This window comes from Carassius gibelio, chromosome A5 (assembly GCF_023724105.1).
Source record: "Carassius gibelio isolate Cgi1373 ecotype wild population from Czech Republic chromosome A5, carGib1.2-hapl.c, whole genome shotgun sequence".
Classification (NCBI taxonomy): Eukaryota; Metazoa; Chordata; class Actinopteri; order Cypriniformes; family Cyprinidae; genus Carassius; species Carassius gibelio.
In genome coordinates this window covers 19,194,749-19,213,775 of record NC_068375.1, presented here as the reverse complement: position 1 = coordinate 19,213,775, position 19,027 = coordinate 19,194,749, and the positions used below count along the sequence as shown (strand labels likewise).

At 37.6% G+C, this 19,027-nt stretch overlaps 1 protein-coding gene across 1 annotated transcript in view; it reads left to right on the top strand.

Annotated features, from left to right (window-relative positions):
- The first annotated feature begins 3,573 nt into the window (after positions 1 to 3,573).
- LOC128014963 (versican core protein-like) overlaps positions 3,574 to 19,027 on the top strand; it is a 38,681-nt gene continuing 23,227 nt past the window's right edge. Inside the window, exons 1-8 of the mRNA XM_052598746.1 lie at positions 3,574 to 3,646; positions 3,774 to 4,145; positions 4,955 to 5,129; positions 5,325 to 5,452; positions 6,513 to 6,806; positions 12,359 to 13,618; positions 17,394 to 17,611; positions 18,536 to 18,838. Of these exons, the coding sequence (XP_052454706.1) occupies positions 3,574 to 3,646; positions 3,774 to 4,145; positions 4,955 to 5,129; positions 5,325 to 5,452; positions 6,513 to 6,806; positions 12,359 to 13,618; positions 17,394 to 17,611; positions 18,536 to 18,838 (2,823 nt within the window). The remainder of the gene's footprint in view (positions 3,647 to 3,773; positions 4,146 to 4,954; positions 5,130 to 5,324; positions 5,453 to 6,512; positions 6,807 to 12,358; positions 13,619 to 17,393; positions 17,612 to 18,535; positions 18,839 to 19,027) is intronic.

Genomic DNA, 19,027 nt, shown 5'->3' with positions numbered 1-19,027 from the left:
CATTTGTATCCCTGTATTATGAAATTAGTCTGATTACTTGGAAAGTCCATAATATTTTTACTCACTTATGTACTGTAGCAGGACTTTTGGGAAATGTGCCATATGTTAAGTGATTGGTTAGATCACCTTTAGGTAACGGGTAAACATCCAGTTTAATTTGTCAGCCAGGAGCATAGTGATTCTTTCTGAGTTTCAACTGGATTACCATGTCCAACCATTTTGTGTAAATGGACGTGAATAATGGTCAAAGCACTGACCCGTGGGGTGAGGGTATGGGTGATGAGTGTGAGCTTTTCCGGGTGAACTTAAGATGTGTTATCTTGGAAGGAAATTAGACAAAAAAAGCACTGACCCGGAAATGCCCTTCTTGGCTAGATATTAACTGGTAAGGACTCTTGAACTGCTGTCTGTTCCATATTCTGTTCCATGTTCCATATCTTCCATATTCTGTCTGTTGGTGTATTGAATTTTTGAGTTGAAGAATTTAAGTTCAGTTGCTGCCTTAAATTTTTAAGTATAAACGAATTTGCTGTACATGCCATTTTTTAATTCTTGTCTTGAATCCTAGAAAAAAAAAACTAAAATGAAATGTATTCTTTTGCATGTTTCTCTAACACAATCTGTCTATATTTATGTCTGTCTATTACAGTGGTTACACTATATTTAATTAGACTAAATTAAATAATTATAAAACAACAAAGTACATATCAAAGTAATTAAAATTGCAGCGTGAACCCGTCTCAAAGTTCACTGGGTCACTTTATAACCTTGTAAACGGTTGCTCTCTGTTATCATCTAGTGATGTAGTAGTGCGGTCTCCCCCGTGTGGAGGTGCAACTGTCCGATGCATGGGATCCAATGACTGTTGAGATTAAATTAAAACAGGAATAATTCATGACTTGTAGTAAATTGTTAACATGGAAATACATTATGGATATTGTGTCATGTGAATATTTTTCAATTGGCCAGATTTAAAACTTTATCCTTTTATTTGATTCTAGTAATTTTGCTGTTTATGATCACGTGATCTATTATTCGTGATTCATTATGAAAATTAGGTTAATTTAAGCTGTTGGGATTTAAACCTAAGGGATTTTTTTTTGTTTCTTTGTCTGTTTTTAGAAGGAGCCACATTAAGAAGATTCAAAATATATATTTGTTCCAAAATAAATTAATTACAGTGATTTCATTTTTGAGGAGAAAGAGTTATTGGCAACAGCATTCGTTTCACTGCTATATGGTTAACATTCACTTAAATTCGGAGTGAGTAGGGCAAAGTGAAGCTCTCTTTTCGTCTATTTAGATGTGCTTGCATTGTGAGTGTGTGTGTCCTCGTCTGTTCTAGTCAGGGCACATGTGACGTGTGTCCCAGTCACTTTCCCCGCACCTCCCCTTTGCTTTGGTGTCCACTCACTTTTTCGGGTGAGCAGTGAGCCCCTCCTCTAAATCCCTGACGAAGTTATTTAGGGTGTAAAATGGATTTGAATTTGCTGTTAGCGTTCACATTTTGTGACCGGACCACAGCAAGCAACATACGGTCCAAAGAGAATTATCAAACTGAGGAAAAGGAGAACATTTTTTTTTTCCTTATTAGGACTCGAATGAATGTTTCATGTTGACTCACTGTGACCTGGGATTAAGTAAGATTAAGGATTTTCGTTTGGAATTATAAAAAGGTACAGTATTTCATTCATGATTTTGTACTGCAGTCTGTATGTTATGACATTGTCGTCAGTCAGAATGGTTAATTATTGCTAAATTTATGAATGCATGTCACGACATAATGATGAAATTTAAATAAATAAGAAAATAATTAACAATACTAGATGTGGTTTTTAGCGATTGTTTTTAGTTTTCGTCGTATTGTTATCATCATCATCGCCATTATTTATTTTCTGTTCCAATTATTATTTTATTATTTATTATTTTAAAATAATATTCTACAATATTTTAAATGAGACACAGAGATATTAAAAGTCCCCATGACCTCACTCAATACAGGAGTAGAATTATCCAAAGTGAACCAGTGAACTGATAAAGCAGTGCCAAAGACTCGTTAACAATCGTTAACTGATGCTGACCATAATTGAGCTTGACTAGTCAAAGCTTCCAGGTCCGTTTAGGGCATCTAGTTTAGAACAAGCAGTTCTGAATATCTTTTCGCAGATCTTATTATTACAGAGTGAGGAACTTCCAACAGCAGTGCAAGAGCGAAATCCTAGAGCGCGCAGCAGACATTGGTGCAGCGCGTGCGTGAATGAAAAATGATGATGTCTCTGACATCAGACTTCTTGGATTATAATGAGATTTTTAATGCATCATGTAATTCTTTGTAAACTTTTCCTACGTAGATACACTTTCGTCTAGTGGAGAGTATTTCGACCCCACGTGTCCGTATCTTTATTTATTTTTTATTTATTTTTTTGAATGAAGATTCCTTTTTTATACTGTTGCTGTGTTCCTGCACTGCAACATTTGCTTCCATCCATTTTTGTCACAATGATTTCTGCTATTTATACTTGGTTTTATGAGATTTGAGTAATTAAATTCAGAGTGGTCAAAAGTGCGATGACATCACCACTTTGCGTTTCACCTCTTTGATCGTTGAGGCGGCAGTTAAACTTCAAATGGCACGTTTAAGGAGCTGACTTTTTCATACTGTAACAGGCTCGGAATAAACAATAAAACGTACAAGTAACTGCATGAAATCCTATGAAGAAAGAAACAAAAGAAACCGTAATTTTCACGTACGTCATGTACTTTTAACTTTCACACTGCACTTAAGTTTTGGGTTGCTTAATGTTACTTTCTCATATGGTCAGTGGGTAGTCTCGTGAGCCCCAATTTGTAGTGTGTTGGTGGCAAAAGTTTGTGCTTCACCCCCCCGCAGGGGATTATAGCCATTGAATACTCAATTCCGCCTCCCACCCCCTGAGAGGAAACACTTTGTATGACCACCACATCGCTTTAGTCAGATGATTAAAGCCTTTCAGCATTCATGAGTCTTAATAGATAGCAAATGTTATTCAGCTCTGTATATACAACTAGAATTAAAAGACTTGTCAAATCAATGATTCAATGATTCTTCTCTTCACTTCCTAGACTGGAAGATGTTGCTGAACATAAAATGCATACTGTGGTTGATTTGCGTATACCAAACTACGACTGAATCTGGTAAGTTTTTTAATTTATTTATTATTTTGTTTTTATTTAACCTATATATCAAGGTGTTTATCTCTAATTATACATCTCTACATGTTCAGGAGTTTCAGAATGTAAGGGTTGGAAATTTGATTTATTAATGTAAGACTGGGGTTTGCATGTAGTGAAGCAGACCTTAAACTCTCATTCCCACAAACTATTGTCCCCCAGCTGCCTCTAATGGTTTACTTCCAGGCACCTATACTTTTTAATTAGGATGTTCTTGTAGTCTGGTGCAAACAGATGGCTTGTCTTCATCACTCTGAAAGGCCATGCTCTCACACGGAGGTGTGCTACCCTGAGGGGTAATCCCACCTGTCCAAAGCATTTCTCACATTGTTGGTTCAAGTATATAGTGATTTTCTTTCAGTTATGATCCTTTCAGCGTCCTCCTTTCAAGGTTATCTGTCCTTCTACAGGAAAGTATTATCTGGTGTGCTCACCCGTAGGCTTCACAGAGGCAGTAAAATAATTCTCTGCTCAATTATCATAAACACAGTAAGGCATAATTTCCTGTGCTTCGCGGTGGATGCAGCTGTGTGTATAATGTCTCATGCCTTTCATTCTCTCAGTTTCTAGCACGTTATTGGTGATGCGTCCTGTCAGCGGCTTGTTGTCCGGGAAAGTGACCCTTCCATGTTTCTTCTCAATCAACCCCACTCTTGGACCTCGAAACAGAAATGCCTCAGGAACAGACTACCTGCGCATCAAATGGACCAAAATTGAGGGGGGTGTTGAATCGACCGTTCTTGTCACCCAAAACGGCGTCATTAAGATTGGTCCAGGGTACAGGAACCATGTATCTGTGCAGAGTCATCCAGAAGACATTGGGGATGCTTCTTTGACTATGGTGAAGCTTAGGGCCAGTGATGCTGGAACATACCGCTGTGAAGTGATGTTTGGGATTGAAGACACACAAGACACAGTCAGTTTGAATGTTGAGGGTGAGATTTTTCTCAAATACATTATTCATTTTTTTGAATGTGTCTCATATTCTTTCAAATTTGTCTTGTCTTTTTAGAGACACCATTGTGGTATCTAAAGCACATATGCTGCCAATATACTGAAGGAAATTCCTTAAAGCTAATTGATCAATAAAAAGTCATAACCCAAGTAAAGTTCAATCTGTTAAGTGGAGCTGTTTATGGGAGAAAACCCACAAGCACAGATTATCTAAATTGTTGAGGGATTTTAAGGTTGTTTTGGACTCTCCCAGATTACAGTTACAGTGTAAAAAGTCACATTCATTCCAACAAACATTGCCTCTCTTAATGTCTTCCCTCTGTTTGGATATATTGTGATGGCAGTATGGGCTGATTTATGCTCAGGCCATGTGAAAGGATGGGATGGGTCAACCCTGAACTGCTTTGGCTCTAGAACTGCAGCACCACCCTGCTCTCAGCAAAGACACACTGCCGTTTTAATTAGATCCATTACTCATTTAATTTGAATTTGTTCCAAAGTGACAATTATGGGGTGGATGGAATGTCCCCATATTCAAATGAATGTCCCAACACTGCTTGCTTTATTAATTTGTTTATAAGCAGCCTGCAACTTGCAAAAAAACAAAACAAATACAAAACAAAACAACAACAACAACAACAACAATCTATTAGTCTTCATATTTATTTTGGTCACTGACAACAATGATTGTAATACAATATGTCCCCATTTAACTGAAAATGTTAATGGATGGAAGGGTCTTTGTTAGAACATGTTCATTATTGTTTGTTTTACTTCTTCTTTTGAACAGGCGTGGTGTTTCACTACAGGTCAAAGGTCAGCCGATACATTATGAACTATGCACAAGCTGTGCAGACCTGCCGCGATGTTGGAGCCACCATTGCTACAGCAGAACAGCTGAGAGCTGCTCATGAGGATGGATTTGATCAGTGCGATGCTGGTTGGATAGCAGATCAAACAGTGAGGTTAGAAGCATCACACATCACACACACACACACACACACACACACACTGTACTTCTATTTCCTCTATTGGCAAACTCATTTATAAGTTTTAGACATTATGTCAACATGTTGATATTAAAAGGAAATTGCAAAGGCTGTACTACTTTTTTAGTCATGAGAAACTTTTTCCTCTGTGTGGATTATTTCTATCTGTAGATATCCAATCACTAGACCAAGGCCCGGCTGCTTTGGAAATCTACCTGGAAAACCTGGTGTCAGGTCATATGGCAAACGCAGGCCCACAGAGACCTTCGACGTCTACTGCTATGTGGATAAACTCGAGGGTACGGATCAATACATGCTATTTTTTTCAACATTTTTTTTTATTTTAATTTGAATTCTTAATAATAATAATAATAACAACAACAACAAAAACGGCAACAAAAAAACCCTTGTTGACAAGGCCAGCAGTTCTGTGGTTATGTGAAAGAGCAGTAGTTTATCTATTTTATTTGCTCTATGCTGACATATTTAATGTGGTTTTAAACTGCGGTTAGCCATAAATGAGTATCAACCATTTTGGCTGTGGTATTAAACGTTGAAGTGTAAGCTTTCAATATTTTAGCTGCCACAAAAGAGAAGGTTTTTTTTTATGTTTTTAATTTTTAAGCAAAACTGTCTCTTTGCAGTTCTATTTTCAGTGAAAGCATGTTTTGGCAAATGTACGCTGGCTTATCAGAGCAAGACAAAAATCACGCAAGTGACATACTTATATTTAAAGTCGCATTTTCAGTTACTAATGAGGATGTGAAAATGGTAATTGTAGAGAATTAAATTTCTTACAAAACTAAGGATGTCCCAAAAATGACAAAATAAAGGTTTTCTCATAATTTGTCAAGAGACTTGTTATTCTTAATACGTGCTAAGTTCAGCTCCATGTTATAACAAAGGCATGAAAAACATCTAACATCAGCAACAAATGGAAAATGAATTCATGAAATAAACACTGTTGTATTGTATGTTGTGGTGTTTAATATGTCTCACTCTCTTACGAAAGAAGATCTGGGTATGTCTTTACTGTTCTGCTGTTAATTACATAGACATCATAAAAACCTCAGTTCTAGCTTTTGACAGCAACACCCAAGACTGGGCGAAAACAACTCCCCGTCATTTTTATTTTCATTTGATTCACCACAGCATTCGCTAATGGAAAACAATTCTTTCTTTTTTGAAAACTGTTTAACGAATTTGCATTTGTCGTGACATTTTTAACTAGGGCTTTCCCCCTCCACCCAATATCTGGATTTTCATTCATTGACTGGCACTTTGAAAATACTTGTTAGCAATCTCAAAATTCAGCTAATTTCAGATATAATATTCAGTGTTTATTTTTTTTTACTTCAGGTAATGTTTTCTTTGCGCCCACAATGCGTAAGATGACCTTGGATGAGGCCAAGGCTGAGTGTGAAAGCATGAATGCAGAGCTGGCCTCACCTGGTCAACTCCACGCTGCCTGGAGACAGGGCCTGGACCGCTGTGATTACGGATGGCTGTCTGATGGCAGCGCTCGCCACCCTGTCTCCATACCCAGAAGTCAGTGCGGTGGTGGTCTGCTGGGCGTCCGCACCATGTACCGCTACCAAAACCAAACCGGCTTCCCAGATCCCAGTATGAGGCTAGGAGCTTACTGTTTCAAAGGTAAAGACACTGAACTTATGAATTGTTTATGATGTAGTAAATTAACACCTGAATGGTTGCGAGAACAGCCAGTTTACCAGCTGTTTTGACGTCACTTCTCTTACTATGCGTATTATGGAGCCCTCACCCCATTACACACATAAACATGAGTTCCACATTTACTGTGAATGCGTCTGAAGGGCATTAAATCAAAGCAGAATATTAGTTAAAGCACCACGTTTTGTTAATTGAGGTACGCCTGGTGTGGAAAAGGTTACATGAGAGTTGCTCATTCTCAAATGATTCACTGACCTCACTCTGATGCATTCTGGGTTCCCGCCCGTTTCTAAGGAAACTAAACTGGGCTTGGTTAACAAGAGGGTTTAAACATCCAGAGGTCCGTTATGCCACTGTAGTGCTCTGTGGCTTGATGACAGATGCTTGTCAGACTTTGCCTTTCGGTGTTATGGGTCCTCAGACTTCAGAAAGACTTGATGATGTTCCCATCAGTTTTGATGACCTCATAACAATATTATGCAACCGGGGGAACGGTCTTGAAAGATAAACAGTACTGAGACTTGTCAAAGTCTATGGCCACTTTGGTAACGCATTTAAGCAAATATTTTCTAAGCTGGTAATAGGCACATCAACTAGGGATGGATGTTGCTTATTGATATCATAAAATTTGCACTGATTCTATCTAAATAATTTTTCTTCTCTCCATCATGTTTTAAGATTAAGAGTCTTTTGTTGCATAACATACATTTTTCATAACAAAGCACAAGCCTACAGCCATCAACAAAGATGAAAGAGTGCTTAGGTATCACCTGCTACTTTTCTTTTTCTGCCTCTTTCCGCTGTCAGACTCTCATTCCTTCCTGTCATGTGCACCAGCGCTTATCTGAACAGACATGTGGATGAAGGAGAACGCTACTACCAAAGCTCCAAAATCAGTGGGTGTCGCTAACCCTTGACCTGGGGGGGTTTATCTTTTCTACTGAGGCTAATTTAGACAACCTACCCCATGCTAGGCAGGGCACTCACCCAGAATGACAGCCAGTGACTGCTGTGATAAGTAATGGACCTGGGGTTAACCCTAACCCTCGACACTATGACCTTGGTGTTTGTTTGGTCTGTTTCAACTCCATCAAGCCTCTCTGGTCCAACAGGCAATTAAGTATGTTAAATTGTCTTCTCTTACATGGTGGATTTGGTTCTCATGTTCTTCTGCCATTTGATGACCATGCATGTTTAATATAGTGAAGGAGCTGCATTAAATCCCAGGCTAATCAGGCCAGATTAGGATGACAAATGTTGTGTTTTTGCCTCTCACCACACCTTGCTACATAATAGCATCCCATAGACCATCAGACAATGCATCATGTGGATGATGGACATTTTTATTACAGTTTTTCTCAGTCCACATCGTCTAGTCCCTTAGCACATCATAAAATCAGTTTCTCATTCTTTTGAAAAAGTTGCAATTGATTTGGTACATTCATGCAATTGATTATGTATATTTATCTGCAGTTTCCTACATTATCAGTTGCTAATGTCATGTTGTTCAAAATATAATATATAGTTCTCTGTGCAATAGTCTCACCCCCCAAAAATAATCTAGTCATTAGTTTATTGTATAACTCATTAAATGCAAAATGGTTGATCTAGTTGTCATAAACTGTCAAAGCATATTTTCTCCACATTTCTATTGGATTTTTTTGTAAATTTGCCATGGATTATGGAGGTAAATCTTGACTTCCACTAATGAAGAGAAATGTAGATCATGACAATTATAAACCTGTTCTCTGAAATAGTTTAAAGTTGAATCTCATGAATCTTTACAGTTTTTCTCAGTCGCTTTGGTACATTTCTCGAATCGTCCTTGACATCTGCAAAACAGTACTGTAAGTGCATTTCTCAAAACAACTCATACAAATGACAAAACACCATGGATTACCTGCAAAAGCCAGACTCTTGTTCAAAATCCTTAGTTCATCTCTCAAAAATAAATATCTGTTTCAATGTCAGTGTCATCAGAATGACAAGTCCTTGTGTCAGTTTATGGACAAGACAGTCAGATTGCTTAGTCATGTTGTCAATATAACAGTGTACTCTGGAGGTTGGATGTTCTGATGTAAACTATGGCAACATTTTGGATGACAGTTGCTCTATTGACCAGTATGCCATATGCTTATGCATGCCATATATCCATTTTAAAGGTACAAATTTACACATTACTGTATGTGGGATATTGATTGAAAGAGACTGGAATTCCCAGTTACACTTTAAAGGGGGGGGGGGTGAAATACTATTTCATGCATACTGAGTTTTTTACACTGTTAAAGAGTTGGATTCCCATGCTAAACATGGACAAAGTTTCAAAAATTAAGTTGTATGTTTGAAGGAGTATTTCTGTTCCAAAAATACTCCTTCCGGTTTGTCACAAGTTATGGAAAGTTTTTTTTGAGTATGGCTCTATGTGACGTTAGATGGAGCGGGATTTCCTTATATGGGTCCTAAGGCACTTCTGCCGGAAGAGCGCACGCTCCCGTAGAGCAGAGCACTGAGAGGCTGAGCACAGACATTCACTGATCAGAGCGAGAGCGTCGTGAAAAGTCACAAAAGGAGTGTGTTTTTGGTTGCCAGGGCAAGACAACCCTGCACAGATTACCTAAAGAGAAACAGCATTAAGGGACCAGTGGATGGAGTTTATTTTTACAGAGCATCAACGGAGTTGTGCAAGTGTTTGTGTTTGTTCCCCTGGATTTCGAAGATGCTTGTTTTACAAACAAGGCCCAGTTTGAAGCCGGATTTGCACATCGTTTATTTCTTAAGGATAATGCAGTCCCAACGAAAAAGGGTCACAATCGCGTGTTGGAACCGCATGCGAAGATTAAAAGTGCTTCAGATATCTCTGTGTTGTTAACTTAGCCATCGGCGTGTAAGCACATCAAGTAAACAACATGCAATGTTGTCATCAAACTGCACGAGTAAAACTGCTTCAAATATCTCTGTGTTGTTAACTTAGCTATCGGTGCGTAAAAAAAAAAAAAAGACGACAAAGTGGAACTTAGTCATTTTCCAAAACCGCTAAGCAAATATATACAGTTTCAGTTCATACCACATAGAGACTTCGTTGCTGATGCTGCTCTTGTTAAATTTCAGCCTCTGGATCTGATTCTGGATCTTAAATATACGCCGAATCTGACTGTAAGCCATGGTTTGTTTTGGACGCTCTCGACGCAAAAGCCTACTCGTGCTCGTGATTCTTTAGCTCCGCCCACACGTCACGCCTCCAGCCGGTCGTGTTTTTCCGGGAAAAATCGGTACAGATTATCTTTCTTTTATGAATATAATAAAACTAAAGACTTTTTGGAGTTATGAAGGATGCAGTACTACTCTATAGGTACTCAAGATTAACAGGATATTGAGTGAAAACGAGCATTTCACCCCCCCTTTAACTAGTGGTCTGACTAGAAAAATAAAACAAATAAAAATTAACAAAACCCTTAACAATGCCATTGTGATATAGAAAAGGAAAAATATATATAGGCACAAAGATGAAAATAAGTCAGTTTTCAGAATTTGTAACTCTTGTGTTGTCTATACAGATTACAACTGAAGTTTCTTGAGATGAACCTTTGAGCTATTTCAGAGAAATGGTTTCTCATTGGTTGATCTACATTCTCTTAATTAGTAAAGATTCACTTGCACAATTCATGCAAATTTTACCAAAAGTCTAATAATAATTTGTAAAAATATAAATAAAAAGTGTGCTTGGCAGTTTATGACAACTAGATTAACCATTTTGCATTTAATGACTTATACGATGAACTAAAGACTAGATGTTTTGAGGGGTAAGACTATTGCACAGAGAACTATATAATACATTTCGAGCGACATGACATTAGCAACTGATAGTGTAGGAAACAGCAGATAAATATGCGTAATCGCATGAATTTACAAAAGCAATCGCAACTTGCTCAAAAGAATGAGAAACTGGTTTTATGATGTGTATAAATGACTAGATGATGTGGAGGTTGTACAAGTAATTTTGAGAATTTCATTTCTGATTTGAGAAATGCATGACTTTTGCATAGACAGTGGACACCACACTAGTTCAACATTCTGACATTCAAAGAAACATCCAGGAAATGATCAGGATCAACAGTTGAGAGGAGGAATAGGAGTAAGGATGCATGGTGGTAAGGTGCAAAGGCAAAACAGGTTAAAAAAATAGGAGCATATCAGATTAAATAAGGGTCACTTTGGACCATGTTGACAACATACCTTAGCATTTTGACTTGATCTTGTTTGTGAACAATGACACAGACTTTTCATTCTGATAGCGCCGATATGTTCACTGGCATAAATATTTATTTTTGAGAGATGTACTGAGTAAGATTGAGAGTAAGTTACAGACTTTTGCAGGTTATCCATTTTGTGGTGCTGTTTGTATGAATTGTTTTGAGAAATGCACATACTTCTTTGCAAATATTAAGGATGATTTGAGAAATGCACCAAAGCAACTGAGAAAAACTGTCGAGGAAAAAGTACCTCATGGCTGACGTCAGTTGAATAAAGAGAGCCTGTAGATAATGGAGAACAGCTGGAGCCTTAGTTGCTGTCTTGTTATATCTAAAGATTATGCTTTTTTGTGAACACAGGGTAATTAAAAGCCATTTAAGCATGTAAGATGTTTGTGTGCATGAAAATCAATTTGCAAAACAATTGTTAGGTTGTTGTAACCATTCTGACACCATTCATCATTCATGAAAGAAATCCACTGAATGGTTTAAAACCAAGTTAATCTGAGTTAATCTGATGTGCTGTTCACACCAACCTTTACATATGTAAAATCATGCACTGCATAGAATTAAATGTACATAGAAAGTTGTGCAAAAACGATCATGCCCTTATTTTCCTTTTTATGGAGTTATAGTAAAAATCATTTTCAGATTGAAACAATTTGACAAGCTTTATCACTCAAGTATGTTTCAACATTTGTTCGAAATATAGGCCTCTCTGGGACTGTATGATCAAATCATCGCCTTTCAGCAGTACTGGGATGATGTTTCATAATAATTCAATTATAATAATAATTCAATCAAGCACAATGTCCCAAGAGATGGACTGACATTTGGAAGCTGCTGTGAAAATTGAAAGATTCCCATGGCAGAGATTTGTCCAAATTTGTAATTTGGATATCAATTCTGCTTGGGTAATGTAATAACCATGTAAAACAAAAAAACAAAAAAAAACAAAAAAAAAAAACATAATATTTTAATACAAAATCAATACAAAACAGATCAGAAATACAGTAAAAACAGCAATATTGTACAATATTGTTGCAATTTAAAATAACTTACTGACAGTTTTTTTAACAGCAATGTACATTTATATTTATTTAACAAATAAATGTTTTGCTTATATGTGTTATTTGAATATAGAATTTGCATATAATTATAGGATATTGGATGTTTTTTCCTTTACCTTTTATCTGAAGCATTAAACAAGAAATTGCAATCTTGTTACATTCTTCTTCTTCTTCTTTTTTTTTTTTTTTACTGTAGGTTCTAAGCTTTTATTCAACCATTCCTCCTGGGTGGATGTAACAGTTCTTAGTGGTACCACTATGGAGCCCACTACTGCAATCTTTACCACAGGCCAGACTCTCTCCAGTCTCTCTCCTGAGGCCAGTCCATCTCATGCATCACAGGCCACCTCTGATGATGACCTCTCTCCAACAGAGGCCCCTTCTATGTTTTCTACAAGCATGGCACCACCAAAGACAAGCCGCGTCCCTGACAGACTAGAATCTGTTATCACACCTCTTGCAGCATCAGTCAGTGCAAAATCTGAGGAAGGCTTTCTCACAACAAAACTTCCAGATTTTGATATTAGTGATTTTGACACTGAGAAGGCTGTTGATCAAGCAGAAGTTCGTGGAGATGTGATCCGTGGAGAACTTACTACTGCAGTTCCCACAGCCAAAGAGGAACCCTTAGAGGAGACAGAGGACAAGAACATCATTAAAGTAAATACCATTCAGCCTGATATTTTACTCTCAGACTCTCTAAGCACGAAACCGATGTTTGCAGTTGGCAAAACAGAGGAGTCTATCCTGGTTGGGGTTACAAGAGACAGCATTTTAGAATCAGAGGCCACTGTAGTCACAGTAAACACTGAAGAATCTGGACACAAAACGTTATCGCCCTCTCTTAGTGAATCCATCACAAAATCTCCAGCACAGATTCTGATGCACACAGCTGGTGAGACCAGTGCTGGTAAAGGTGAGGCTGAATCAGATGCTTCCACACAGTCATCTTTTACACTGGCAACAGAGGCCACTTTTCTTGTGAGTGCTAAGTCTACTGTGTTCTCTGAGTATGAAGATGAGACTGGTGTTGTTATGGTGAACCCCCCACCTCTGTCTACACAGAGATCTACCAGCCCAGAACCTGAACCTTCAGAGACCTCCAGTGGAGTTACCATCACTGATTCTACAGTTACATCAGCTGTTTTAATGCAAAGCTCACAACCTGGAGAATCTATAGCAACTACAAGAACCTCCAAATCTACACAGAAGGCATCTCAAACATTCACCAGCTCTTCAGAAAGCAAAACTGTTGAAATGATTGGCCATGTTACAAAGTCACTGGGTTTGACAACACCCAGTTCAGCTACAGTTGCTGCAGGAGAAGCAAAAGCAACGCATTCATTTATTGTCCATGAAACATCACATGAAGAAGCTACATCAGACCCTTCAGAGGCATCCAGGGAGACACTAACAGAGGCCATGGAGACCACCACTGATTCTGATCACACATCAGGTAAGATTTTTCTGTTTCCACATGCTTTTTGAACAAACTGGCTTAAAATAGTTTATATTAATTTATATTAAAGAGATGTGCAAGGCAGGGCCATGTTGTATTATGTTTAAACATTATTTCATATAAATGTGAACGTGTAACCAGGGCTGGGTATTGTTAAAAAAATGTAGATATCAATACCAATACCAATACTGATACCTTGATTTCGTTGAAGTTTTCACTCAAAACTCAGTTTAAAACAAAAATGCCCTAGATATAGCCTTATAACCATGGACATCCTTACACACTTCAACCTCCACGTCTCTGGATGTAACCAGTGTGTTTTAACTTGATGCCTCACCAGAGCCAATCACCAGTACTTGTTTTAGGCACATTAAGCATTCTGCATGCTTATTGGCTCACTGATAATGACGAGATTAACCCCTTAGGTATTAGGGCTGAAACAATTATTTATAATAGTCATTTAACCTAATGTAATGGCCTGCAATAATGTGGTTCACTTCAGTGGTCTTGCTTTCAGTTAGAATTACAACTTGATTTTCTGCTATGAAGCTGTCCAGTGTGGAGCTAGTTAATGATAGAATCATTTTATTAGTGAATGCAAAATAAATAAATAAATACAAAATCATTACATGAAAGTGATAGTTTGGTTTGCATAGATTTTAGCTCCAGCTAGCTCACCTTAATCAACTGTTTTGATTAATATAGCGCTATAAGGTGTTTTAAGAGAGCTAATGTGATTTTATTTTAAATTTGGTACCGAACGACAAGACATTTGTTGATACGTGTATACCATATATACCAAGAAGGACAACTGTAAAGATAATAACTGGCATTCTGTTTAGTGATTCTAATGGTATTATATAGTGTTGTGTGGACTTGCTTATTTCCATAGGATTGCAATGATTTTTTAAACTTTGTTGCTGTAGTTATTGTTACAATTATCATTCTAGATGTAAAAATATCTTAACAGTGCTGTCCAGGGTCCTGAAAAGTATGGTTCTTTATGTTAAAAATTTACCCATGATCCCTTCTGTCATTCTCTGATAATGTCAATTTTTCGATACTTTCAAAACCTTTGTGCTCTAACTCTGTCTGAAAATGCTTTCAGTTCTGAAAACTAAACTGCCTGCCCTGTTTGGTGATTTTACAGGGAGTATTGAAATAATTGTAACATTTTGGATGGATACTACAGTACCATACAGCAGCGATTTAGCCTTGTGTTCTTTGGATTGCCCTGGCAATGAGTCAATCCTGTTTAATCTTGAGCAATCCTGTTTAATAGCAATAGACAGGGGAATTATCATCACTGTGGTTCTGAGAGAAAGAAAATTACTTTCTTGATGGTTCAGTCTGGTCCACATTGTGCTCAGTAGGACTTCACTATTGACAACTTTTTAAGCTCCAAGCAGTAACCATTGCATATAATACACTACAGATGCAGCATTAGCTGGCTGATCTGTTTAACTTTCTTTTTTTTTTTGCCTCCATCTGGCAGAAATGGTTTCAATACAGATTAGTTTAGAGAACTGTTCATTATGGGATGCCTTAACAAATCAGTCAGACACTGCAGACTTGGCCAAATGAGGCTTTGGACTCATTACCAGTGCAAACACAGAGGTCTGTTAATGCACTGATGTCAGGACATTACAGCATGGCTGATGTCATCTCTACAGCAGAGTTTCCTCCATATAGAGATGGCTGAGAAAGTGGTAGTGAAGAGAATGTGAGCGTTGGATTATGTTGGTCTATTTGGTTGGTTGTAAGAAATAAGTGTAAGACAAAAGGAAAGCAAAGATGTAAAAATTAAGTATTACATATTTAATTTCAAAACACTGGGACACAAAGATTAAACTACTGAGTAAAGGACATTATCCAGGTTGCTAAGGCCAGTGAGGTAATGATTTAGGGACAAAAGGACATTTGTGCCTAACGACAGCCCTCTGCACTGCTCTCCATTTTGAGCATGCTCCAGCTTGTTTTTACCAGATGCATACAATGATGCTGGGAACTTTGGGTTTGGCCATTCCCTTGTGTATGAAAGTTGGACTATAGGCAAATGAATGAGAACGAGAGGAGGGTTTTTTTTTCTGTATTTTGCTGGTCCAGACTCCAGTTGGCTTATCCAGTTGTCTACAGACTTTAACCTTTGTCCCTGCATGTGTTCCCAACATCAGCTACTAATCTGGATAAGTTCAGAATGTGGGAAATATTGGTCTTCATCTGACCTTGAAATGTATATCAGTAGCTGTGTGGGATGTTTACCTGATATCACTAATGTTGCTTTAAGATGACATGGTAGATTTGGTAGATATGTAAGGTTTTAGTTTGTGGCAAGAAGGAACCGGATATCTGTCTTTGCTCTTGACTATGATGACACTGCCACAATAAGGACTTTAGTGGAAAGGATCAGTTGTTGTGAGGTCTGTAAATACAAGAGCTGTCTGTAAAAGTATCGAGCCATGTAATGTGGAAAATATGAGATGCAATCCAATGAAATTGGTTGCAGCTATAGGCAACTGGGGTTTGGTAACTTCATTACTACAATACGCCCGCCCATGCATCATGTTTAGTGCAGAGTTTTTTTGGTAAAACATCAAATCACCCAGCTGACTTAGACCACTACAGTACAGATTTGGCTGGATACTCTCCGGACAGCCCTTGTACTGTATGCATTGAAAGACGTGTTGTTGGTTGTAATAATCCAGAATAAAACTTTTTACTTTTTCCAGTATAAAACTAGTTAAAAAAAAAAAGAAAAAAAAAAAGAAAACATGTATATATTATTTTTGTCTTCATTGACCAAAGTATTTTATTGTGGCACAAAATATACAACCTCTTCTGTCAAAATGATCTATTAATGCGCATATGTATTGAATTTTTTTTTTCAGCATGTTTGAACTTTTGTCAGTTTGTGAAATATTCAAAAGTCTGATTTGATAACTGTACCACCTAATTACCAAACTCAGAGTTGTGCATCATTGAGACATGAATTGAAAGTGTATTTTAAATTCCTAACTAATTCCTGAATTTTTACTGAATTTGATGTATTTGATATAGGGATGCACGATAATATCGGCACAATATCGGTATCGGCCGATAAAAGCTTAAAATGACCATTATCGGTATCGGCCGATATGAATATTTCTGCCGATGAGCCAAACCGATATTCTCCAAGTGAAATAATTGACCTGTTTTTCAGATGTGAATGTCTGTCTACATTTGTAAAATAATAAATTTATGGTAGAATCAGTACAGAAGAGATACATGGATTTCTCTTCAGTAAAATTAAAGTTTAAATATATCAGTATATATTTGTATATATATCGATATCGGTATCGGCATCGGCCAAAATTATTTTGAAAATATCGGCATATCGAATATCGGCCAAAATCCAATATCGTGCATCCCTAATTTGATAGGATACAGAATTTCAATTCATTCTTGAATGTAAGGAAGTAGAATTGAAATGAAATGGAATTGAAAGGAATTCATATGTCTATACAATTAGAAATGAATGTTGGTTTAGGAATGCTTTGGTTGAAAGATGAAAAGTTTATGGTTTAAAAAAGTTTAGGATTAAATATAATAGATTACCTGTAACAAATTTCAATTCAACTTCCAATCAAATAAGTTTGACAGTTCAGTTCATATTCATGAATTGACAGAAACATGATTCAAAATTTCTGAAATTTTGCACAACACTGCTACAAATGCATCTGGACAGAAAAGGGGCAATTAATTCAAGTATTTGCATTATTATTTTTTTCAACAGTTAAACAAAGTCTGATGCCTTTTGGAGAGCCACATTCTCACACTCCCCAGTTGGTAGACATCCCTGAGATACCTGATGATCTTCTTTCTGTTAATGGGGAGACTGTTGTGGCAAGTGGAGATTTATCTGATACTCTATCTGATACCATGACCCCAACGGTCAGCTTCATAAATGGCAAGTTTGAGGTGACACTTCAGCCTAAAGATGTGGCAGAAGAAGTTAGAGGAGATACATTTGGAAGTCATTCTCTTGGAGTAAAAAACCTAAGTGAACAATTAGAAACAACATTTACATTTGATAGTTCATTAGTAGAGGCTGGTAGAACACCACATGAATCACCGGTGTCAGTATCATCAGTAGTGTCCCCATTGTTTTCCACAACCCTTGATCCAGACATTAATTTTGGCCAAGGAGGAATAGTAGTAGAGTCCACTCCGCCATCACCTCCCATTGCAATTAGTGAAGAGGAGACACTCATATCTGAAGGAACTGTCATGCCAAGCATTTTAACCTCTACCACTGAAAAGTGGCCTTCTGTAAAACCAGTGCTCCCGAAGGGATTAACAGATATTCCTTTGGATCTTGATGACACTACTAAGTCATCTATATCTTCTTCAGTGCACAGTACAAGCTCAGTAACAGATGGCAAAGTGAAAGATACAGTCTATACAACACAGGTCATGGGAATGACAACTCCGAAAGATGACTCTTTCAAAACGACCAGCTTAACAGATGCTGAGGCAAAAAGAGATCAGACTACTAAGACATACAGTAGAGAACCTGTTTCCACTTTTGACACTACTGAAACTAGTACAGAACGTACATTTATATCATTAAGCACTGGGGATCTAGATCTCACTGAAAGCACAAAAACAATCTCAGGGACCAGCTCAACAGATGTTGAGGCTACAGGAGAACAGACAACTGAGACACATAGTAGAAAACCTGTTTCCTCTCTTTACTCCACTGTAACTAGTGCCGTAAAAACATTTACATCATTGAGCACTCGGGACTCAACAGAACAAACAGTCACAAGTCAAGCAATATCACATAAATCAACAACCACAGACAAAGATAAGTCAGCAAAAGAGTCTGAATCCACTATCATTAATGTTACAGAGCATCTATTTTCCTCTGCTCAGACTGGACATTTTGACAAGACATTATCTGAAAGCACTGTAACAAGCACAGTGTCTACAGAGAAGACAACTGCCAAAGATGTGCTGTCACCATCACATTTTACTATAGTTTTGGCATCTTCTGAGCCTAAAACATCAGGAGATGAGACCTCTGACATGTTCAGCAAGAATTTAACAACAAGCCCTTCATTGTACACCACAACCAAATCAGAACAAGAACTCAGCAAAACACCATCTGAAACTACAGAAACAATCTCAGTGTCCAGCTTGACAGATGCTGAGATCACAAAAGATCAGATAACTGAGGTACATAGTAGAGATCCTGTTTCCTTTCCCGACTCTACTGTAACTAGTGCTGTACATACATTTTCATCATTGAGCACTGGGGACTCAACAGGAAGAATCTTCACAAGTCAAGATAATACAACACACACAGGAGTAGTTACTGTGACGCAGTCAACAGAACAATCAACAAAGTCATCCGAGACCACTATC